Raw genomic sequence first — 24,826 nt, 5'->3', positions numbered from 1 at the left:
ACAACACTAACATTGATCTTTACAATAACTTGTTGAAATAATTAAGAATTTAGCTCTTTATTGAAAACTAATATTATTAGGATTAGTTTTGAAACCTTTGATGCGGTGAAAAACTCTTTATCCTATGTTGCCATTGATTGATGTGGTTCTCTTAGATGAAATTTATAGCTTTGATTATATGACGGGTCTATTTTACGAAAAATCATACATTGTAATTGGCAAGTAATCCATTATAATGAATGAATCATAGAATTGTTGCTCTACCTGAGGATAACCATTCATTCACATATTGTGTACTTTTTTAGAGACTTGTCTAATGACTAAACTACGGTATGCATCAAATCTTAGTTGTTGGGTTATAGAATAGATTTTATAGAAGAGCTTTTAATTAAGGTGTTGCATCTTCTTCTTTTTTTTTTTTTTGCTAGTATTAGTATTAGAGAGTCTTAGCGAGTTGAATGCTAATAACAATAAAAACAGGGCACACCAACAATAATATGTACAACCATTTTCTTTTTTCTTTCTTTTGCGTAACTATTATGTGTAACAAACATTATTTCGGTCTTGTCTCATCGTCGTCATCTTCATCATCTGTTGCTAATTCAAGTCCTTCTAAGGCTAGAAGTTGACTAATAACTTTTTTCTTATCCCCTTCGGCTTTCTTTCGCATTATGTCCCTCTTCTTTAGGACAAGTGTGTGTCTCCTCAGAGTACTGTGTAAATACTCCACAGATGCCTTCTTTTCTTTTGCCAATATTCTCCTCTCTTCCTCTGGATCAACCTGAAATAGTTTTCACAACCATTTCAAAACCTCTAAAAACAGGAAAGTAACAAGTTGTACAACATTAATAACATAAACTTTAACATTCAGCCCAAAACTCAACTCCATGACGAGAAAAATGGTAGGTTACATTTTTGTTTTTTTAATTTTAGTCCATACCTAATGGAAGGAAATACTTGTATATTTTGAATTCACGAATGATAAATAAATATAAGAAACAATTCATAATACCTTGGAGCGAGAAAGGCGGCGTGCACGGAGATTCATATCGCGCTGCTGCTGCTCAGCCCATGCTGCAATAGCCAAATCACCGCGCTGATCAAACGCCTTCCTTTTCTTCATAAGCCACTCCATCCATGCTTGAGATGCCTGTCCAAGACAAATATTTGGCAAAGCTTCACTTTCTTTTAAACCATTTTAGTGGAAGTCCTTCATTTTATCAGAAATAAATGTACATAGTGATTAGGGCTCTTCAGAAATTTCCCAAGCAAACAATTTCATGATACTAGCTAATAGGATATGTAAAAATGTCAGACCTTCATTGGGTTTACTCGATTATTAATATCATATTGCTTTCTTTCTTCTACATCCATAAGTAATTCATAAGCGGCTTGGATCTTGATGAATCTAGCTTCAGCAGTTTCTCCTTCTTCAAGAGTACCTCTACCATCATAGACTATATATAACACAGACTCAAAGAATTAGTCCAAACAAGCCTAATAGACAAGATGCAAAGTTTTGAAGGTTGTTAAGTAAATAGAAAAAAAAAACATCTTGAAAAGGAAATACATAACCAAATCTACATTCTCTCAACATTCCTACCTTCTTCATTTTCTGACAGCTAATATATTACAGTTTTCTTTTGAGACTGATTTTTTTTCCCTTTAAGGTGCTTTTAGTGATAATAGAACATAAGACCTTACTCTCTTATTTCAAGACTATAACCACTTCAACTACAAATGGATGAGTCACATTAGAGTTAAGGACAACCATTTGTGAAACATGTGCATTGCAAAGCTTTGAGTTCCCTTAAAGAAAACTAGAATTACAATAAAATTAGCCATAATCTCCACAGTGGCTTCACCAAAAACTGAAGAAGAATCATGTTCAATCCAAATATGGGCTGTTGTCTACCATCGGTTGCATGCAAATGACATATAGAGTAATAAATGACTGAAAAAACAGCTTTGTGCATGATCCTCCGGCCAGGTGAAACCATTTTAGTTTTTAATATTCCTATACTCTTCTAGCTACATTAGCAAACACAGGAGGATTGTGAGAAATGATAATACACAAGAAGCTATCTTAACTTGTAAGAACTTCACAACAGAAATTCAATTCTTCTATTGGAAAATTCCTCCTAACTTGGGAACTAGTGGGAAGAGATTTAGACCTCATAAGTTGTAAAAAGTACTCCACAGTCTCCAAATAGAAAAAAATAAGCATCTTATCTTGTTTTTATAACATAAGTAGTAAGAGATTTATGCTTTCCATCCTACTACCTAGAACTTCCAAGGAATTAGATCAAGAACAAACCATCGGGATGATAAAACTTGGCTAACCGTCTATAAGCCAACTTTATCTTCTCTTCATCAGCATCTCCTTCCAATTCTGCATTTAAAATAACATTAGTGAGAAAACCATGTAATCATTTTATACAATTCTAAAACAGACGCAATCTTCTTTAACAGGGGAATAAGAAAATGAATACCCAGAGTTTCGTAGGGAGATTTGGTATCAGCCCAGTTGGATGCCCGAACCATCGTCCTCCTCTGACTAAACCTAGTTGCCCATGATTCAGTCCAGATAAATTCCGGTGAATCAAGCCGCGGAGAAAAGACGGATGGAGACAAAAGGCGGAGATTTGAATAAGGATTTCGACTCGAAGCCCTAACAAGAGATAGTGACCTCGAATGAACTCGATCCCGGCAACAAGATGCGATCGAAGAGAAGATGGTGTGAGGTCTGCAGATAGTTCGAAGATTGCTCATATTTCCCGATTTTGACTTCACTCCTTCGAGTCTGAGCTTAGGTGTACCGATCAATTGACGGATATAGAAGAGAGAATCAAATGGAGAAGAGAAAGAATGGGTGGGATTTGTGAATTGTCATCTGCGACTAGTGAATCGGAGTTCTTCAGGCTCAAATTGTTAGCGGGAACTTGTGGACGATCGGCTCCCAATTCCTTGGATGGTTGGTCCCGTATTCCCGTTGGATATGTGTTTTACCGTTAAAATGGAAAATAAATAAATAATTATTTTAACATATTAATTATGTAGATGTATATTATTTTAAAAAATTTAATTTCTCACTTATTTAATTTATTAAAAATTGATTATTTAGTTAACTATTATAATTTTATTTTTAATAATCTTAATTAATCATTATCTAATGGAATTAAAATAATTAAAACTAAATTAATTAATTAAAAATAATATATATAGAAAAATAGTAAATCACATTAATTATATATATATATATATATATATATATATATATATATTATTATTTGATATTCAAGGTAATCTTAATTAATTAAAAAAAACTTTAAATATCTTAAATGTAATAATAACCTTTAGTATTTTAACTTAAAATAATTATCCCCTTAACTTAAAATAATTATCCTCTTAACTTAAAATCTGAAACCAACTATATTTGGAACTGAATTGTTATAAAAATAATTATTATTGAAATAATTCGTGTAATGAACCTGTTTTATCATATACTTAAATTTATTAAAAGTATATAAACTATAAAATTGGGGAGTGAAAATGAATGTCTAAAGAATGACTCTCTTGTCCAAGGTTGGGAAATATGTACGGTACATTAGGAGGTTCCCAATTTATAGTTTACATCGGATTCATTGAATAAAAAGAGAACAAATCTGACGAGTCTCATTCGTGTAAGGACTCTACAACCACAAATCGGATCTGTGGTTATTCTTCAAGATATCGTGTGAATGAATATTGCTCCTTAGTTTAGAGGTTATATTAATGTGCGACTAAATATTGCTCCTCAGTTAGTGGTTATATTCCGACATAAATTGAATATTGCTCATCAGTTTAGCCGTTATATTCATGGGTGACGGCATATTTCTCCTCAGTTTAACGCTTATATTCATGGATGTGAATTGAATATTACTCATCAGTTCAGTAGTAATATTCATGTGTGACTGAATATTTCTCCACAATTTAGCGTATATATTCATGGGTGACTGAATATTGCTCCTCGATTTAGCGGTTATATTCATGGGTGACAGAATATTGCACCTCAATTTAGCAGTTGTACTCATGGGATATATCAGTTTGATTGCACTAGAGTCATTGTCTTCGTTTTGTCACTTGTGTTTAAGTTAAAAGTTAGACCCCTTTAACTTTCGAGGGGTTAACGTCTTTTACACTATTTTTTTGACATTTTGCGTCATTAAATTGAAACATCTCCGGGAATCGGTTCCGTACATCCTTATTTAGATTGTTTCAAGAGGAGACCAAATGTAAATGATGTTCTTTGAGATCAACACCATAGATTTAGGGTCTTACCTTTCGTATAGACGTTTTGCCCTAATTTTTTCTTCGAGGAATTTGCTCAAACATGGTTTTTAGATTCACATTATGCTTAATCATTCAATCATGCACCATGAGGTTTAGTCTACTTCTTAGAATTAGCGGTCAATGTACTTTGGATTCTAAGGTCTTTAAGCTCTTCTTTATATTTGAAGTATATCTGATAGAATCAGCATATTTTGTTCTTGCATTTGCAAATTAGAAGAATGTTTAAATGAATGATAAATGGTGATTTCAATATCTCAACATTTACGAATATTCTTTATCTTTTTTCTCCGACCACTTTTCTTGATGACCAGAGTGTATCTAATAGACTCAAATACTTTGTTTTTGCATTTGACAAACTGAACAAGAGTCTTGATTAAGTGTTGATTTTTGTATCTCAACCAACGCAGTCTTATTTGACTTGATTTTCTTTGTTTTTGATTTGAGGCCTTAGGTTCCTACACTTGACCACTATTTAAGATGAGACGTCACCTTCATTGGCAACATGGTTTTGAGTTTGGGCGTTCATCTTCCGCAAGCTCCCTCTTACATATCAACAATTTAAGCTTATGTCGAGCTCAAGATAGATTTGTTTGAAAGGCACTTTGCTCAAATCTCAAGAGTTACATTGTCTCGTTATGAGACATTCAATAGAAATGACGTATTTTCCCACATTCTTACTTGTTTATCTTTATTCATTGTTTCTCTTTCACACTAGAGGGTTAAGGATCATCATCCTTCCTTGAAACCATGACTAAAACATAAGTTGCATTGGAATATTTTTATTTTAATAAAAATGTCCATAGTATTGACGTAAGAGTTTTATAATTTTAAATTTATTGGGACCGAGCATATGGAAAACTGTCTACATCTCATGAAAGGTGAAATCATGTCCGAACGTAGTTCCGTTATGTTGGGGATAAATTGTAACTTAGTTTTCTACTGAGGTTACAATTGACTTAAGCTTTACTGGCGATGTGATTTATATTTTTTCTGAGGTTACAATTGACTTAAACTTTGCTGGGAATGTGATGTGTTTTAAGTTTTTGTTAAGGTTGCTATTAACTCAAACTTTGTTGGGTAGGGTATGTGATGGACTCTTCCGTTTTTTAAATCATTTTTATTTTAATAAAAATGCCATTAGTGTTGACACAAGGGTTTTGTTGGTTTGAATTTAATGGGACGAGTCTGTGACAAAATACCTACGTATTCTCATAAAAAGATAATCAGGTCCGAACGTAGTTCCATACATGTTGGGAATTATTATATATTTTTTGGATTTTGAGTTACATTCTTTTGGGGAATTTATTTTTTTGTTTTTATTTTAGATCAAACATATACGTACTCTCATAACAGAAGAGATTAGGTATAGACGTAGTTCGTAACTTGTAAGTTTGAATTTTATTTGGAATTGTTTTGAAATTTTGGATTTGATTATTTTTATTTTAATAAAAATACCCATTGTATTGACATATGGGTGTTGGTTAGAAATCATCTGAAGTATTAGAATAATTTCTAGCTTTGTTTGCAAACGTGAATGAATTCCACCACATGCGGTCTAGACGAAGTATCTCTTGAGAATGTCAACGTTGAAGGGAACTGGAAGTTCTTCTCTATCTAAGGTGGATAATCGTGTGACACCACCTAAGATTACATTCTTGACGATTAAGGGTCTTTCCCAAGGGGTTTGGAAGTTTCCTCTAGGGTATAATATTCGTAGATTCATCTTTAGGACTAGATCACCTTCTTATTTATTTTGAGGCTTTACTTTCTTGTTGAAAGCTCTGACCATCCGGTCCTGGTACGCTTGAGTATGACATAGCTCGTCTAATATTCTGTCTTCCATCAATGCTAGCTGATTGCATCGAGACTTGCATTAATCTTCTTCCATCACTTAACTCTTGAGTAGTACTTTAAGAGTAGAGAATTTGATCTTAATTTGTTGAAAAACTTCCATACTATAGACCAATGCGAACAGGGTCTTGCCTGTTGATGTTCGAATGGTTGTTCGATAACCTTAGAGGGCATAAGACAACTTCTCGTTCTAGTCTTTATACGTTTGTGTCATCTTCTTAATGATTGTGATGACGTTCTTATTCGCTGCTTCTACTACACCGTTCGTGTAAGGATGGTAAGGCAATGAGCTGTGATGCTTGATCTAGTATTCATTTAGTACTTTAAGTACTCCTCGGAAATGGCCACCGTTGTATGAGATCAATGCTTGAGGGACTCCGTATCGTGCAATAATTTTGTTCCGCATGAACTTGACGACATGTGATGACTTCAAGACCTTGTAAGATTGATCTTTGACCCACTTATTAAAATAGTCGATGGCTATAAGGATGAACTCGTGTCCGTTTAAAGATGATAGATCTTCCCGACGATATCCATCCCATAGGTTAAGAATGACCACATTGATGTCATGTTGTAGAAGAAGGATGCTGGAGTGTGCTTCAAGTTAGTTTAAACTTGATATTGATTATACTTCTTGACATAAGTCACACATTCTTGTTCCATGTTTTACCAATAGTATTCGGAAGGAAGGATCTTCTTTATTAGTGCTAAGCCATTTATGTGTGGACCACACATTCCTTTGTGTACTTCTTCTATGATATTGACTTCTTGAAATTGATCGATGCACACCATGTTTTGGTCGTTAAGGATCATTTATACAATTTCCCAGATAAAAGCACATAGTTGTGGAATATTGATGCAACACCCTTATTTCTTTCTTCTAGAAATGCGTAGGATACTTACCATTCTCGATGTACTTTTGTAAAGGTTTGAACCACGCTTTATGGGCCGCATCTCTGTTTGTATCATCTTTCTCTTGAAGTTACATTTATGCTTTTGACGAATCTTCAAAAACTTGATCTTGATTCCTTCTAGGATTTGTGTCATGGCTACTAACGTGGCCAAAGTGTCTGAAAATTGATTTTGACTTCTCAGAGCATGTGTGAACATCACGTGTTTGAATTTGGCTATTAACGTTGATAAGTTCTTATGATAAGGCTTTAGGTTTTCTTTTTTATTTATCATTAACCTCTAATTTGTGAAATTATTAAGTTAGAGTCACTTACCACTTCTAATCACCTAGCTCATTTCTCGTGGGCTTTTCTTCAGACTTGAGCTTGAGTCTGAAGATACTTGAGCTTGACTGAGATGAAATTATACGTTCCTACATGAACGATGAGTAGGATTCTAATGTCATAACCTTGCTTTCATGAAGCTCCATCAAATAATAGCTTCCAGGTAGTTGAATCTAAGGTCATAACTTTATCATATAGGAATGCTAACTCGTCGTCGTCTTCTACTTCGATAGGTTGATCTGCAAGAAAGTTTACTACTACACTTCCTTTTATAGACTTTTGGACTATTCAATTGATGTGGTATTCTAAGATCATCATCTTTTGGAATAGATGGTGGATTGAGTCTAACATCGACACCAACTTGATTGTGTGGACTTGCATGTAATTCTTTACCCTTTTGGTAACCCAAGATAGGGCCCAATACACATTTTCTACTGGAAAACAGTTAAACACGTAGCATTTCATTCGTTTACTCGTGTAGTACATTGCAACTTCGGTCTTCTCTTCATTTTCTTGAGCTAGTAGGCTTCCCATTGCATATTCCGTCACTATAAGTAGAGGATCAATGAACACCTGGCTTGGGAGGCATCAAAATATGAGGGTCTTAAGATACTTCTTGATCTTCTCAAAGACATTCTAACAAGCGTCGTCCCAAACAAACCATTCGTTTTTCTTTAGGAGTTTGAACAAATGATCACATATCATGGTTAACTTGTTTATGAAATGACTTATATACTAGATTTTTCCAAAAAGTCTCACACTTCTTTCTCGCTTTGAGGAGGAGGCATGGTTGTGATCGTTTCAATCTTTTTGGATCTACTTTGATACCTCGTTGTGTGATTAGAAATCCTAATATCTTTCTTGTTATTAATTTCGAACATGCACTTCTTTAGGTTGAGTCGAAGTTGGAACTTTCTGATGCATTGTAGAAACTTGTCGAGGTTCTGGATATCACCCTCTCTTTCTTGTGATTTGACGATCATGTCATCGATGTAGGCTTATACTTCTTTGTGAATCAAGTTGTGTAGAATCATCGTGGCTACTTGCTAGTACATTGCTCTTGTGTTCTTTAGCCCAAAAGGCATGACTCGGTAACAAAATGTTATAACATCAGTGATGGATGCCATCTTCTCTTTATCTTCTAATTTTATTAACACTTGATTATATCATAATAATTTATCCATAAATGAAACTAGTTGATTCCATGTCATGTGATCGACCAACACGTCAATGTGCGGTAGCAGAAAAGTATCTTTGAGACTTGACTTGTTGAGAACCCGATAGTCGACGCACACTCGGATTTTTACATCCTTCTTTGTGACTAAGATTACATTGGTGACCCATTCTAGATAGTCTAAGACTTCAAGAAATCCTGCGTTGATTTGCCTTTTTTCCTGAATTTCTCAACGATGTCGATTTTAATTCTCTAGAGCTTCTACTTCACTAGTTTAGCGTCATTGTAGAGCGATATACGATGTTGAATGATCTGAGGATCGAGTAATGACATGTCCTTGTACGACCAAACAAAAACAATTTATTCGTTTTTAAGAGTTTAATTATGTTTTATCGTTTTTGATCATTTTAACTTTGTCCAATTAAAATATTATAAGGATTTTCGTCTGTGTTAAGATTAATTTCAGTTGTTTCCTAAGCGATGGACAATACATCCTCATACTTTTCAAAGTAATGTTTAATGTTATAGGTTATCTCTTACTCGAACGTCTAGTCCGAGGGCGTGAAATCAGAAATTATTAAAACATTATTCGAAACATCATATGAAATAATGTTCTTAAAAATTAAGTGAGCAGGGGAGTAAATATTTTTGGTTAGTTTTTTAGAAAATGTTTCTTCTACATCCAGATTATTTTTAGTGTATTTTAGCGTGTTCCTAACGCCTAACGATTTCTTCATCAAGTACGGATCATCTTCGTCGCTGTCAGTAACGTCTTCAAAGTTAGAACCCACGTGGATTAATTCTTCTAACCAAAGTGACTTACAAGGTCATGTTTGTCTAAAATTTTGTCTCTTGTTCCCGTTCATGGACATTCTCATGCATCTCTTCGAGTAATCTTGCCAATCATCAGGTTCCTCTTAATCATAGAAAAGAAAAGAGGTTTGAGTGAGAAAGAAATTAAAAAATATTTCGAGACCTAAGAGTCTAGGTTTCGAGAGTAGGTGGATGAAAGGTTTAGGGAATTTGAAGTTGTGAATGATTTCTCCCCTTTTCACGAATTTTCCATTCAAGGTAGGCGTGATTAAAATGTACATGTCAATTACTTTACCTCTTGTTTTCTCATTGAGCCCAGTTGACTCGTAACCCATAACACGACGATTCACGTTTCCTATCATCTGTACTAAACTTGGAATTCCTATAGCTTGTTGATCTAAACCAAAACCCGGAAAATACTTCATCATGTTCATCATAGAAAGTGTTGGTGTCTAAAAATAATCAAACACTAATACTTTGTAAGGATCGTTACATAACCCTGATATCATACCGATTATGAAATCATTGAGGCAAGCCTATTCAGAAGTGGCGTGTCTCATGCTTGTACGGACTATAACCTCATCCTTTCAGGATCAAAACAAAGAAAAGACTCTAAATTTATCGTAACCACCTTTCTTTGCGATACAAAGAAAACTTTCTGATGGATTGTAAACGCAACTACTTTCATATGATGCAACCATTTGACCCATAATGATATTGTACGAAGGCTTCATGTCTATTACAACAAACTCGATTTATGATGGAACTCTTGCTACCTTCACTGTTGTTTTGAAACTGCCAATGATTTCTTTTCCTGTGCTAACGAAACCGCGAACACATAAATAAGATGGTACAACACTTTCTCTTAATACTCTCATTTTCTTTAACGTTCTCCAAAGACAAATATTCAATGCTGATCCATTGTCCACCAAAACCATTAGAAGGTTTTTTTTCTTCCATAGCTATTGCGATATACAACACCATAGAATGATCTGCACCATACAAAGGCAAATCCGAGTCATTAAAAGCTATATTTGGTTTTGAGGCAATTCCGCACACCATTCCTACCAATTGTTCCAAAGAGGTATTAATCAAAATACTCACTTGAGATAATTTATTCAGAACAGTCTGACAATGTTCGATGGAGTTCATGAGAAATTCTCAAATGGATACATTTGTGTTGGTTTTCTTCAATTGAGCAAAAAGCTATCTCCGAAATTATGTGTCTGAGGTGCCTTTGTTTCTTTTCCTTTGCGTTTATCAACTTCAGTTTGCTTCTCGAGAGACATTGTCTTCATGAATATGAGTTTACAATCTGTGCCTTTCTGAGTGATATTAACCTCTATTTTCTTGGACTATTCAAATTCCTTCTCACATCTTTTCTTATTTCCTCTAATCATTAACATTTACAACAGACTTAGTCTCTATGCCCCGAGACCACCAATCTTTCACTGTTTCACAGATTCAGCATTAGCTTGGACCAACTCAATTTCCCACCAATTCTTCAGATTAAATTTTTCGTAGTCTTCAAGATCGAATAAGGCTATCATCTAGTTATCTGACTCAATGAAACCAGATGCATCTAATATTCTTGTTACCATTTTATCTAACTAAATAAGATTAACATCGTGAGCTGGTAGTGGATTAACTTGAACTTGTGGTACTTGTACAATGTTTCTATCGATAAAGTCTAAGATTTTATGCTTAAGGCTGAAGCAAAAATAAGTGGAGTGCCCTTTAGCTTAATGGTATGTGTACTACTCATTTACAAACTTACCCATTACTTCTCTTTCTAGTTTGGGTTTTAATAGTTGAACCAACTTCCTTTCTAACATCACCTCTAAAGTCTTTGACAATGACATCCCTAGGTTATTGAACATTTTACGCAGCTTAATTGTGGTGGTGTTCTTTTGTTGAGGAGGCGGTTGAATCTGTTTAGGAGGAACAATTTATCTTGGTTGTTGTCTCGACCTTGTATTTTTGTCCTCCTAAATGCTCGCAATATGATTGACTTCTTGCTTCTTTCTCGGATTATACTTGGGGACAACCTATTATGGTTTCTTCACATCTTTTGCTTCTTCTTGAAGGCATCATCGATTCATATAGTCCCGAAAAGTTTCTTCTTGTATTGAACATTTATGTTGACATAAATCATGTCAACTTGGCTTGTTCACTAGGTAACTCATTTACGTCCGACGCAAAGTCCTTCCATCTATTATCGTAGCTTTCGAATGTTTAGTTTGGACCTTAACTAATCGTTCATAGTTTCCTCTCTGGCTTGTCAACTTTAACGTACATAGCAAAGCGACTATTGAATACTTTGGCTAATTCTACTACAGTCTGATATTGGACTATGTTTTGACGTGTGTACCATTCTAATGTTGTATCTGTCAAGTACTTATGGAACAATTGAGTCATCGTGGCCACTCCTAGCTTGTAAGGCATGATATTCGTGATATATTCATTCATAAAGACCGCATGGTCCTTTTTTCTAACGCACTTAGCTAGATTTGGCAATTTCAGCCCGTGTCACATAATAGCCTTTCTGGCTTATTCTAAAGTATGTCTCCACATTTCTGTGGCCATAGAAGTGCTTCTAGAAGATGGTTTGTTCATCTCTTCAATATTTGAATCTGTATCTCTCTCATTCGATTCATTTCTTCAATAGGATCATACACAACTTTTAAACCAAAACCAACTTGTCCATTAGTGGACCCAAGTGTTTGATTTTCTCTTCTAAGCTTCCTTTCTGCGTTTGCCCTTGCGTTTACCTCTTCGAATTTGGCATCACATTCTGCTACTACTGCTTTCCCTTTCTAATCTAATTAATCCACACCAACTATCTATTTGTATAAGCCTTGTCTTCTTCACCGGAATGAACTTAATATTCTACTTAAACAGCTTCATCGTTACTAGTGGCTTAATTAGATGGGCTAGGGTGAGAGGTGCCTGAAGCGTGTGCATGGGTTATTGGCTAAGAGGATGAAAATGGTATAGAACCAGAAGGGGACCATTGATGTGAATAGATCATGAAGCTAGTCAGCTTGTCCTCGAGGACCTTTCAAATCAGATTTAATAGCGATCGCTTCAGTTTCGATGGTCGTGAATCGATTCGTTCTTCAACTAGGAGTAGGATTGTAAGCTTCATCTTTTGACATTGCCTTAGTAAATCGACTTGATACTAGATCATGTAGAGTCTCCGTGGCGAGCGTTAATTCTATATTTAAGAAAACGAAGTGAGTCCGAGATCTATAAACAAGGAAAAGAGTAATGTGTTACTCTTTTGCATGTATATCCAAAAATCGAAATATATGCGTGCATGTAAAATTAGAAGTGTGTAGAAAATCTGAGTATATTAAAATGAGTCATTTCAATATGTTTACCTAAGTGTGTGGATAAAAATCAAACTCTAAATCACAAACCTTACGCCCCTCGTCCTCGACCTTACAATAATAGGTCGCTCACAAGTTCAACACAAATCCAAACATAAAGGAAATTACATGAAGGAAAATTACATAAAAGAGAAATCTATTCTAAGTTTTCTTTATCTTCTAAGTCTCTTTTATCTTCTTAGTCTTATTGTCTTGGTTTTTTCCTTCGCTTGACTAGTACATAAAAATCAATTATATGCCCTTTTGCCTTCGAGGGGATCTTTGTTAGTTGAATTTCACTTTTTAATGTCAGGACGATATGGCTTGAAGTAGACGGGTCTATTAGTGGGCGATAATATTCCCTCAAAAAACTTGGGTTCCTTGAGTCCGAATTGCCTAAATAGGAGAGGAGTGAAGTAGGAAACCATTTGATATAGTTCACACAACACAACTATAAGTTGCTTGTTCAATGAGTATATCATTTCATCTATCTTGTACCAAGACATTAGGTATATTATGGGCATGTTGCTTTCAATTGTCACTCGCTTCTTGATTGATATAATACATTCTCTCCGAATTTCTGAGCTAAAGATCTTCGTAGTGGAGACTAAAGAAAGCGTCCTGATCTTCTTTAGAACCCATAAGCATAAAGGCAAACCTCGTCGAGACATTCAATTTTGGAAAGGTTTTTTACTATGAGTGTTTTCGCTAGAACAAGCTCTGAAATGTCGTAGTGTCCTTCTCGTAGAGTTTGAGAAGCTTCATAGATCTTTGAAGAAGGCCTACTGCTAATGGGAGCAAATTATAAGTAATGCACGATTAAGACCTCCATTACTATTAGATAGACGTTTGTAATGTCTAGAATGTTACCATTTCTGGCCACGAGATTGTGCCACTTTAGGAAATCAATGTAATTGTCTTTGAGTATTATATTTGTATCGACTTTGTCATAGTCAAATTCATCTATCATAATCTTAATGTCTATTAAAATAATTGTGTCTATTTTTTAGGTAAAATAAAGCCAAAGAAGTGAAGAAAAATCAATTTCAAACAATCTCCAAGGCTGAAAATGGATATAATCTAGTGCAGCCGAAACTAGAAAAAACAACTACACCATACCATATAACCATTATGTTAGAGTTTGTGGCCCGAATTCTTGTTGGGTCAGCGGGCTTTGCCCGCACTATATGGACCTATAGTCTTAATGGGTCTGACCCCTTTTAATTCACATCATATTCTAGGGTTAGACAATATATAGAGAATGCGGCCGTCTTTTCTCTCATTCAGTTCATTACGTTGTTCACCAAAATTTGTACAATCTTCGATATAGTGAAACTTCTCTTCTGCCCGTGGTTTTTCATCTGTAAAGGGTTTTCCACGTAATCTTGGTGTTCGTTCTTCTTTATCGCTTTTATTCTCTTTTATTGTAGTTTGGATTCTAACAAATTGGTATTAGAGCCAAATTTGTTTGTTTTATTTTTGGTCATGACCACGATGAAATACGATATTCCGCTGCTGGATCGTAACACCAGATTTGCGTTATGGCAAGTGAAGATGCGAGCTATTTTGGCACAGATGGATCTGGAAGATGCGCTATATGGCGCTGACAAGATGTCGTCTTCGTGGACTGATGAAGAGAAGCAACGAGCAGATCGTAAGGCTCTATCGCAGATTTATCTGCATCTGTCGAATCAGATTCTTCAAGACTGTTTGAAGGAAAAAACAGCTGCTGCACTCTGGCTAAGATTGGAGCAATTATGTATGACGAAAACGCTGACTAACAAGCTACACTTGAAGCAATGCTTGTATTCCCAACGTATGTCTGACGGTACGTCTTTAGAAAATCACTTAACTGTTTTTAAAGAAATAGTCTCTGATTTGGAATCTATGGAGGTTAAGTACGATGAAGAAGATTTAGGACTGATATTATTGTGTTCACTACCTCCTTCGTATGCTAATTTTAGAGATACCATTCTCTATAGTCGTGAGACTTTGACTCTGGATGAGGTTTATGATGCACTCTTTTCGAAAGAGAAGATGCATAAACTCGTTGGTTCAGATAACATGGCTGAAGGCCTTGTTGCACGAGGCAGACAGCAGGAGAGGTATTCTAGCAGCAATAATCGTGGCAGGTCAAAATCCAAGAACAGAGATAAGACGTGTAGGTACTGCAAGAAGAAAGGTCATATTGTTGTTGAGTGTTATAAGTTACAAAATAAAAATAAGAGGGCTGGTGAGGATCATAAGAGCAATCAACCAGAGAAATATGGCGAAGCTGATGTTGCTGAAAAGTACAATGATGGAGAACTCCTCGTTACGTCTAATATTGATTCGAAACAGAGCGAAGAATGGATTCTTGATTCTGGATGCACGTTTCATATGTGTCCTAATCGGGACTGGTTCTCTACATATGAAGAGGTCTCTAGAGGTACCGTTATGATGGGTAATAATGCATCTTGCAGAATTGCCGGTATTGGTACGGTTAGAGTTAAGATGTTTGATGACACTATTCGAACACTTGGTGATGTAAGGCACGTTCTGACATGAAGAGAAATCTGATCTCATTGAGTATTCTTGATTCTAAAGGGTACAAATACACTGGTGAAGGTGGAGTTGTGAAGGTCAGCAAGGGGTCTCTTGTTGTGATGAAAGGACTCAAGAAAACTGCCAATTTATATGTTTTGCAAGGCTCTACGATTACAGGTGATGTTGCTGTTGCTAGTTCGTCTTTGTCTGATTCCGATGCTACAAGATTATGGCACATGCGTCTAGGTCACATGAGTGAGAATGGCATGGTCGAATTGAACAAGAGAGGGCTTCTTGATGTGCAGGGTATTACGAAGCTAAAGTTTTGTGAACACTGCGTTTTTGGTAAGCAGAAAAGAGTTAGGTTCTCGGCTGGTATTCATAATACGAGAGGGACTCTAGACTACATTCATTCTGATTTATGGGGGCCTTCTAGAGTACCATCTAAAGGTGGTGCGTTCTATATGTTGACTATTATAGATGATTTCTCCAGGAAGGTTTGGGCATTCTTTTTGAAACAAAAGAGTGACGTGTTTTCTACCTTTAAAGAGTGAAAGTTAATGATTGAGAAGCAGACAGGGAGGCAAGTGAAGCATCTCCGAACTGATAACGGTTTGGAGTTTTGTTCTAATGAGTTTAATACTTTATGTAGAACTGAAGGTATTGTGAGGCATCATACAGTTCGACATAATCCTCAACAGAATGGAGTTGCAGAGAGGATGAATAGGACTTTGATGGAGAAGGTGCGTTGTATGCGCCTTAATGCTGGGCTACCGATGTCGTTTTGGTCTGAGACCGCTGCGTATGCATTTCATCTCGTTAATCGCTCTCCTTCGACTTCTATTGATAAGAAAACTCCACAAGAGGTATGGACTGGTTCTCCTGCTAGTTATTCTGATTTGAAAATTTTTGGATGTCCTGCATATGCTCATGTGGATAATGGGAAGTTAGAGCCTCGTTCGGTGAAGTGTGTGTTCATAGGGTTCAAGCAAGGTGTGAAGGGATACAAGTTGTGGTGTCCTGAGACTAGTAAAGTCATCATCAGTAGAGATGTTGTTTTTGATGAGACTAGCATGCTTTAGGGGTCTCCGTCTTCAACTCCCTCTGAGGGAAATCAACAGAAGTCAAGTATTGAGGTGGAGCTTGAGATTGGGTTGAAACCTACACCAGAGCAAACTCCAGAGTCTATTCCAGTTTCTATGGATGGTGCTAGCTAGCTCCTCAGAAGCACCTCCACAACATTCAATTGCTAAAAATAGGCCTCGTAGAGAAATTAGACGCCCTCAGAGATATGCAGAGGCTGATTTAGTTGCGTATGCATTAAATGTGGCTGAAGAGATTGATTCAGAAGAAGAACCCGCAACGTATTCAGAAGCGGTTACCTGTGAAAACTCTGGCATGTGGATGATCGCTATGTAGGAAGAGATGGAATCGCTTTACAAGAATGCTACATGGGATCTAGTGAAGCTACCACAGAGCAAGAAAGTTGTTCTCTGCAAATGGGTATATAAGAGAAAGGAAGGTACGATGGGAGTTGAAGAAGCCAGGTATAAATCCAGACTTGTTACAAAAGGATATAGTCAAACTCCAGGTGTTGATTTTACTGAAGTATTTTCTCCAGTTGTGAAGCACAGTTCTATTTGGGCTTTACTAGGTATTGTGGCATTCCACGATCTTGAGCTTTAACAGTTAGATGTAAAAACTGCATTCTTACACAGAGAACTTGAGGAAGACATCTACATGCAGCAACCAGAGGGATTCGTAGCCTTAGGAAAGGAGGACTACGTATGTCAGCTGAAAAAGTCTCTTTATGGTTTGAAACAGTCACCAAGACAGTGGTATAAGAGATTCGATACATTTATGACCACTCATGATTTCAGGAGGAGCAGTTACGATAGTTGTGTCTACTTTAAAGTATGTGATGATGGGTCGTTTGTTTACCTATTATTGTATGTTGACGATATGCTAATTGTCGCTAAAGATCAAAGAGAGGTCAGAAAGGTGAAAGCACAGTTGAGTAGCGAGTTTGAGATGAAAGATTTAGGTGTAGCAAAGAAGATGCTTGGAATGGAGATTCTTAGAGATCGACCGGCTGGAAAATTGTACATAAGTCAAAAGAGGTACATCGAAAAAGTCCTTAGTAGGTTTAACATGCAAAGTGCCAAGCCGGTAAGTACTCCACTAGCTGCTCATTTTAGACTTTCGTCTTCTTTGTCACCACAGTCAAATAGTGATGATGATTATATGTCGCGAGTGCCATACTCTAGTGCCGTTGGCTCCCTTATGTATGCTATGGTTTGTTCACGACCTGACTTAGCATATGCAGTTAGTGTTGTTAGTAGATATATGGCAAACCCTGGTAAGGAACATTGAAAAGCAGTTCAGTGGATTCTCAGATACTTATGTGGTTCTACTGATGTTTGTTTACAGTTTGGGAAAAATAGAGATGGAGTTGTCGGTTACGTTGATTCAGATTACGCTGGAGATCTTGATAAGAGAAGATCATTGTCTGGTTACATTTTTTGTGTTGGTGGTTGCGCTATTAGTTGGAAGGCTATGTTGTAGGCTACAGTTGCTTTGTCTACTACAGAGGCAGAGTACATGGCGATTACAGAAGCTTGCAAAGAAGCAATTTGGATGAAAGGCTTGTTTGGCGAACTTAGTGATGATTTACAGATTTCTACAATCTTTTGTGATAGCCAGAGTGCTATTTTTCTGAATAAGGATCAGATGTTTCACGAGAGGACTAAGTACATTGATGTACGATATCATTTTGTGCGTGATGTGATTGCTCGTGGTGATATTATTGTGAGCAAGGTGAGTACACACAATAATCCTGCAGATATGATGACCAAGTCACTTCCTATTACCAAGTTTGAGCATTGCTTGAACTTGGTTGGTCTTCATTGCTGAGTTATGCCCTTAGGGGCTTTTGGTGGAAGAGGTTTAATTTTGTGGTTATGCTATCAAAGATTGGAATTCGTTTCAAAGTGGAGATTGTTAGATTTTGTGGCCCGAATTCTTGTTGGGTCAGCGGCCTTTGCCCGCACTGTATGGACCTATAGTCTTAATGGGTATGACCCCTTTTAATTCACATCATATTCTAGGGTTAGACAATATATAGAGAATGCGACCGTCTTTTATCTCATTCAGTTCATTACGTTGTTCACCAAAATTTGTACAATCTTCGATATAGTGAAACTTCTCTTCTGCCCGTGATTTTTAATCCGTAAAGGGTTTTCCACGTAATCTTGGTGTTCGTTCTTATTTATCGCTTTTATTCTCTTTTATTGTGGTTTGGATTCTAACACATTAGATGAGCACCCAAGCATCATCTAATGGACGACAATCTACCATATCGCCCTCTACAACGGAAGTCAAACACTTCCACGTAACACCAGATCAACTAATGCCCGAAGCAACACTATTAGCCCAAATACAAACGAAACGACGCACGCTAATAGAATGCGGACGAAACGCCCAATGTCATGCCCATATGTGCATCCTTGACCTCTAATCGTCTTCTTCCTCGAGATGAGCAGATAGACATCGGCCGAAACTTTGATCTTTCAAAAGTGAAACTCGATCGATACACCCCCAAATAACTTGAATCAAAGGCTAAAATGATCACCCTAGCTTGGTGATCATTTTGTCTACAATCATAGGTCCATTTATGACTTAATTAGATGAGAATGATGAAATGAAGACAAAAGTCATTACTGACATTTTCTCTCAAATTCGAGCCATTTGATCCTCCAACTGACCTTGTTTGCCTATAAATAAGCCTCATTTCTCAAAACAAAGGCGAGCATTAGAATCCCAAGCCTTGAATCCAAATTCTACAAAATCCTCCATAGAAATTTTCCTAATCTTTTAAATTATTTTAGATTTTATGTAAGGCTTTAAAGCTCGTTTCTAGATCATCATAAAGCTTCTTAAAGAGTTTAGTAGTGTTAACTCACTATAAGCTTCAATTTATGCTTTAATTAATTTATGAATTCAAATCGAATTTTTTACATTCCAGTTCGGTCGATCTTCAATACTGCTCGATTCTTCAAAATTTTGATTTAAATTTGATTCTATGATCATTTAAAAGTTTTTCGTTGAAGTCAATTCAAACAAATCAAGCTAAATTAAAATTACCCAAATTTGATTTAAAACATTTTTAAAACTGATTTATGTTCTTGAGCTCTAGCTCAATAAGAGTAACATAAAAAGCTTCCTAACACATTTCTAAAGGTGTTAGGATTGTTTTTAAAACCAATTGTAATCAGTTTTAGGATGTTAGTTCAAGGACTAAAATTTTCATAAAAATGAAAATATATGTTCTTGAATGGGTCATAACTTGTAGTCAATAGTGATTTCACGGTTTAACTCCATCCTAATGAACGTAAGGAAACTATTGATAGGTTCCAAATGCCGAATTAAACTTTGTAAAATCAAAATCTAATTTTTTCCCAAGATCTATCCAAACCCAATTTGACCAATTCCTAGTTGAATGATACTTCATGATGATATTATACATATTTTACATGAGGAGATAAAGCTTATCATTCCCTTGGATCGACGAATGGAGGCTTGTGGAGAAGTGTTCTTGAAGCCGAGTGATAATTTTTTCCCTTGCATGGTTTTCGATCGAGAAAACCAATCAGGTCCAACGTCCAACTGAGAAAATTTATCCTGACCTAGTTTTCAATTGAGAAAACTAGTGAGGCATGTATTCCGACCTTGGAATTCTGCGACCAACCAATAAGTTGACCTCTACATTGACTGGGCGCCCATTCCCGTTGACTTCGGGCCAAATTATTCATCTACATCCATCTTAATGAGTCGTCTATCGAATAATTGCAATTGATGTTAACATCCGAAGAGAAGTGGGAGATCTGTAGAAAGTGGGTTTTTATGATCCAATAAAGAATCAAACTTATTTAAATATTCGTGTCATTCTTTATTTTTTTGAAAAGGGTGCCCAACACATAAGAATTATTAGGGGTGTTCAATATTTGGTCTGAACTGAATATCCGACCGAATTCGAATTTCCTTTTCGGTTATCGAATTATAAACCAATTCGAATTTAAATACAGTTTTCTATTTAGTTTTCGAGTAGGGTTTCAACTCAAAAACCAAACCATATACTGAATTTATTTTTTATTAATTATTTTTATTATATATTTTAATTATATATTATATAATTTATTACATATAATTATATAATTATATATTAAATTTCCATGGGCCTCTTACTAGATTCCTAATATTTTTTTATCAACACTAATAAAACTCTAATCCCTCATTCTCTTTCCCCTCTTTTTAGCCGTCCACTTGCCCACTTCATCTCTAACTCTAAGAATCTTTAAAACTCTTCATATATAACTATCTAATCGGTAATATTTTGATAGTCACTATAAACACTAAAATTCTACACACCCAACCCAATTTATGAATTTTAAAATAATTACTTTAGATAAATAAATTTTAAATAATTAAAACCAAGGTTAAAACCTAATGAACAATTAATTGGATTAATTATTGTGATAATTAAATCCTAAATTAATTAAGGATAATGGCCAAAATAAATAAAATAATTTGAGATAAATATTATATTCATTTTATCTCAAATTAATTTTAATAAATTCAAAGGGTATTAAAATAAATAATTTAGGAGAAGTGTTGTATCTATTTTATCCCAAATAAGTTATTTATTTAACACAAAAATGAAAAAAATAATAAATTGACAAAATAAATGTCATATTTATTTAAATATTTTGTATATTTTAAAAGATTTAAAAACAAAACTAAAAAGGTGAATGAAAAATTAATTTCAAACAAAACCTTAAGGTTAAATAAAAAATATATATTAGTAATCAGGTGTAACCGAAATCCAGAAGAGCGCTATAGCAGAAGGCACAACCATCGGATAGTCGTTGGATTCCCAAGAGTTGTCCGCATCGCCCGCTGCAACAAAGCAATGGCGCACTCGTGAAGCACATGATCAACTAAGTTGCGCCCCAACACCTTAGTTGAAAGGAAACGAACTACTCAGTCGCTGATGGAACGCGGACGAAACACCAATGGAGCGTTCTGCGTCTGACTTTTCGCCCAAAACGATGCCATTTTAGCTTGGATCGTCTTCTTCACACGACGCCGAGCAGATAAGAACATCAGCTATCTTTGATTTTCAAAGATGAAACTCTTCCATTTCTAGATCATTTGGCTTCATTCAAAAAAGTGAAATGATCACCCTACTTCGGTGACCATTTCCCCTAAGCCTAGGATCATCTTCGTGGCCTATTTCGGCGACTGAGCGAAAAACAACCAAAAGATCATTAATGATTTTTTGACTAAATGAAGCCCACTTGGTCGATGAACCGACCTTGGAAGGATATAAATACCAATCCTTGATCAATCTGAAGGAAGGTATGAACTCTCAAGCCTCAAATCAGAAAATTTCAGAAATTTGCCATTAAAGTAGTTTCAAGCTTTCTGGATTTTCAGAAATTCTGTATAAGGTCTTAAAACTTGGATCTAGGTATTTCCAAAGCTTTCTTAAGGTCTAAAGAGTGTTCTCCAACACTTGGTATGTTTCCAATCATCCTTTAATTCAAACTTCCAATATGAAATTGAAATTTTTATATTTCAATTTTTATAAGTTTGTATACTATCTGGTTGTTGATTTTTTTGGATTGGAAAACGATCTTATGATCAATTACTTACAAGCTTTTTGTTGAAGCTAAAACTGATCTATCAATCTAAAACAGAAAATCAAATTTGAATTTAAAAAATTCAAAATTGAGTTTTATGTTCTTGAGTTATTTGTCAAAAACAGCAACCCAGAAAACTTCCCAATATATTTCTAATTATTTTGGGAACCTATTTGGATTATCTTTGATCCATTCCGATCATGTTTAATCAAGATCAATAATTTTATAAAAAATAAAAATTTCAAGTTCTTGAATTAGTCAAAACAAACAGGTAGTGTTTATATTTTGGTATCAATCAATCATATGAAGTATAAAGAAGTTATTGACAAACTCCTTACACTTCATTAAAACTTAAAAACTTAAAATTCGATTTTGGTCTCAAAACGATTTTAAACAAATCTAACATCACCCGATGTTCAAAAGGGATTTCAACATGTTCATTATCCAAAACAGATCAAGAGTCCAAATACATCATCCTTAACAACTAGACTATAGCCTATCACCTAATAAGGTTTGACGCATTTTTCTGAAACAGAATGCCCCTAGTGTAGAATATGGATCCAATAAATGATCTATGAATACCTATCCCTAGTCAAATGACTAGATATATTCTGTTTTCAAAGCTCTTTGTATGAAGTAAACGTCTTGACAAATTCAAAATGTGACATGATAGGGAAGAATCTGTAGCAACTGGGCTATACGACATAGATGATTTTCTTGTTGAAATGCTCATAGTATGAACTAGGGTTTTGATTCATGTTGTTGGAGAAGATCATTGATTTGAGAATTCAACAAACACTGGTGAAAAAGGGGTCAAAACCGAGAGTTAAAACTCTCGGTTTTGACCCTATAACTTTCGGTGAAGACACCTTACCGAAGGTTTTAGTTACCCTCGCCATCCCTCGGTATTGACACTCTCGGGACTTCCATAAAGAGAAAAACCGAGAGTTATATGAAAACTTTCGGGTTTTTCTCTTTGTGGAAAAACCGAGGGTTTTACAAGACCTTTCGGTTTTTCTCATTTTGGAAAAATCGAGGGTTTTACAAAGACCTTTCGGTTTTCCTCGTTTATGGAAAAACCGAGGGTTTTATAAAGACCTTTCGGTTTTCCTCTTTTTACAAATAACTTTCGGTTTTTCTCTGTGTGGAAAAACCGAGGGTTTTGCAAAGAACTTTCGGTTTTACCCGAAGAGGAAAACCGAGAGTTATTTACAAAACTTTCGGTTTTCCTCTTCTGTTAAAACCGAAAGTTTTGTAAATAACTCTCGGTTTTCCTCTTCGGGTAAAACCGAGAGTTTTCCACTAACTCTCGGTTTTCTCCTTTTCAAGAAAACCGAAAGTTATATTAAAACTCTCGGTTTTTACCCGAAGAGGAAAACCGAGAGTTATTTACAAAACTTTCGGTTTTACTCTTTAGGATAAAAACCGAGGGTTTGTCATATAACTCTCGGTTTTCTCTTTGGCTAAAAACCGAGAGTTTTCTAATATCTCTCGTTTTTTCCAAAAAGAGAAAAACCGAGAGATTTCAATATTACTTTCGGTTTTTTCCCCTAAATTTTTAAAAATGTGCGGATTATTTTGCTCGCAACCAAAACCTAACCAAAACCTGTTCAGCCAAACCAATATATTAATGATAAAAGAAATGCAGCATACATTAAACGATCACATTAATTGATCATGAACATTACAAAATTCGAAACCAAACAAATATTCCGAACAATCTGTTATAAATTCAACTACTATAATGAAAACATGTTCATAATCGAAACAACCTTAGCTTGTGGGGGGAGGAGGTGGTTGTTGCCTCATATATAATTCGATTCTCTCCATTCTCGCGTTCATCTCTGACTTCTCCCTCTCCATTTTTTCGGTAATCTCTAACTTCTCCCTCTCCATTCTTTCCACAATTTCTTTCTTTTCTGATTGCAATTCTTCCATTTTGCGCCTTCTTTCTTCATCTCTCTTCTCCAGTTCCTCCAGCTTGAGCTTCATTATTTGATTCTCTTCTAACAATCGCTCATTGTTTCGCTGTGAACTGTTTCCACTACGACGATCCTCACGAAAGTGTGTGGGCCGGACGCCTGATCCCATTCCGAACACTACCCCGTGTTTTTGTTGTCCGAACACCCTCTCCGTCAATTCAAAATCCGATATTCCCGGTTCGTTACTAACAACCTCTTCCATCTCAGCCTGCACAATTCAAATAAAATATCATTTCTATAATAAAAAACTAGACTTATTCAATTCACTTACAATTTTCTCTTGCACGTGTTCGTCCGGGACGGGTGTTGGGTTTTCTTGTGTCGGTTTTGGTGTACGCGTCCTCTTGAATACTTCAATTACAGACGGTGGCCGTCCCATTTCAATCGTCTGTTGAAATAAATGATTTATATAATTAATAACAATCTACATATTAAGTTATTACAAATAATGTACTTACCAACTCGTCTTCAATTTGTGCAAACGGTCTACTGTCTCAACGTATCACTATCAACTCTTCCTTCTTTATGCCATCTCATCATTGGAGCCGTTTTTGAGGACATGTATAGTCTTTGCAGTCTTGGTATTAAAGGGAAATATCTCAACACCTTTTTTGGAATGAATTTCCCGTTTTGCTTCTCCCGAACTGTCCCACTTGTTTGGTCGACTTTCCATCTTGAAAGACCGCAAACTCTGCAAGAATCTTCATTTATGTCGTCCTTCCAAAATAGCATACAGTTGTTCTTACATGCGTCTATCTTGTCATATTTTAGCCCGATATCAGTAATGAATTTTTTACTTTCGTAGTATGAGTTTGGCAATTGAGCGTCAATCGGTAATATG

The 24,826-nt window shown here is 35.7% G+C and overlaps 1 protein-coding gene across 1 annotated transcript; it reads right to left on the bottom strand.

Annotated features, from left to right (window-relative positions):
* Positions 1–446: 446 nt before the first annotated feature.
* On the bottom strand, positions 447–2,985 carry LOC124927033. Its single transcript, XM_047467372.1, has 5 exons — positions 2,493–2,985; positions 2,318–2,392; positions 1,318–1,457; positions 1,013–1,150; positions 447–781 (listed from the first exon to the last, which is right to left on the bottom strand). The coding sequence occupies exons 1-5, from the start codon at positions 2,770–2,772 to the stop codon at positions 554–556; spliced, it is 861 nt and encodes a 286-aa protein (XP_047323328.1). The 5' UTR covers positions 2,773–2,985; the 3' UTR covers positions 447–553.
* Positions 2,986–24,826: the final 21,841 nt, after the last annotated feature.

Source organism: Impatiens glandulifera, chromosome 2, assembly GCF_907164915.1.
Source record: "Impatiens glandulifera chromosome 2, dImpGla2.1, whole genome shotgun sequence".
NCBI classification, from domain to species: Eukaryota; Viridiplantae; Streptophyta; class Magnoliopsida; order Ericales; family Balsaminaceae; genus Impatiens; species Impatiens glandulifera.
This window is presented reverse-complemented; position numbering and strand designations above follow the sequence as displayed.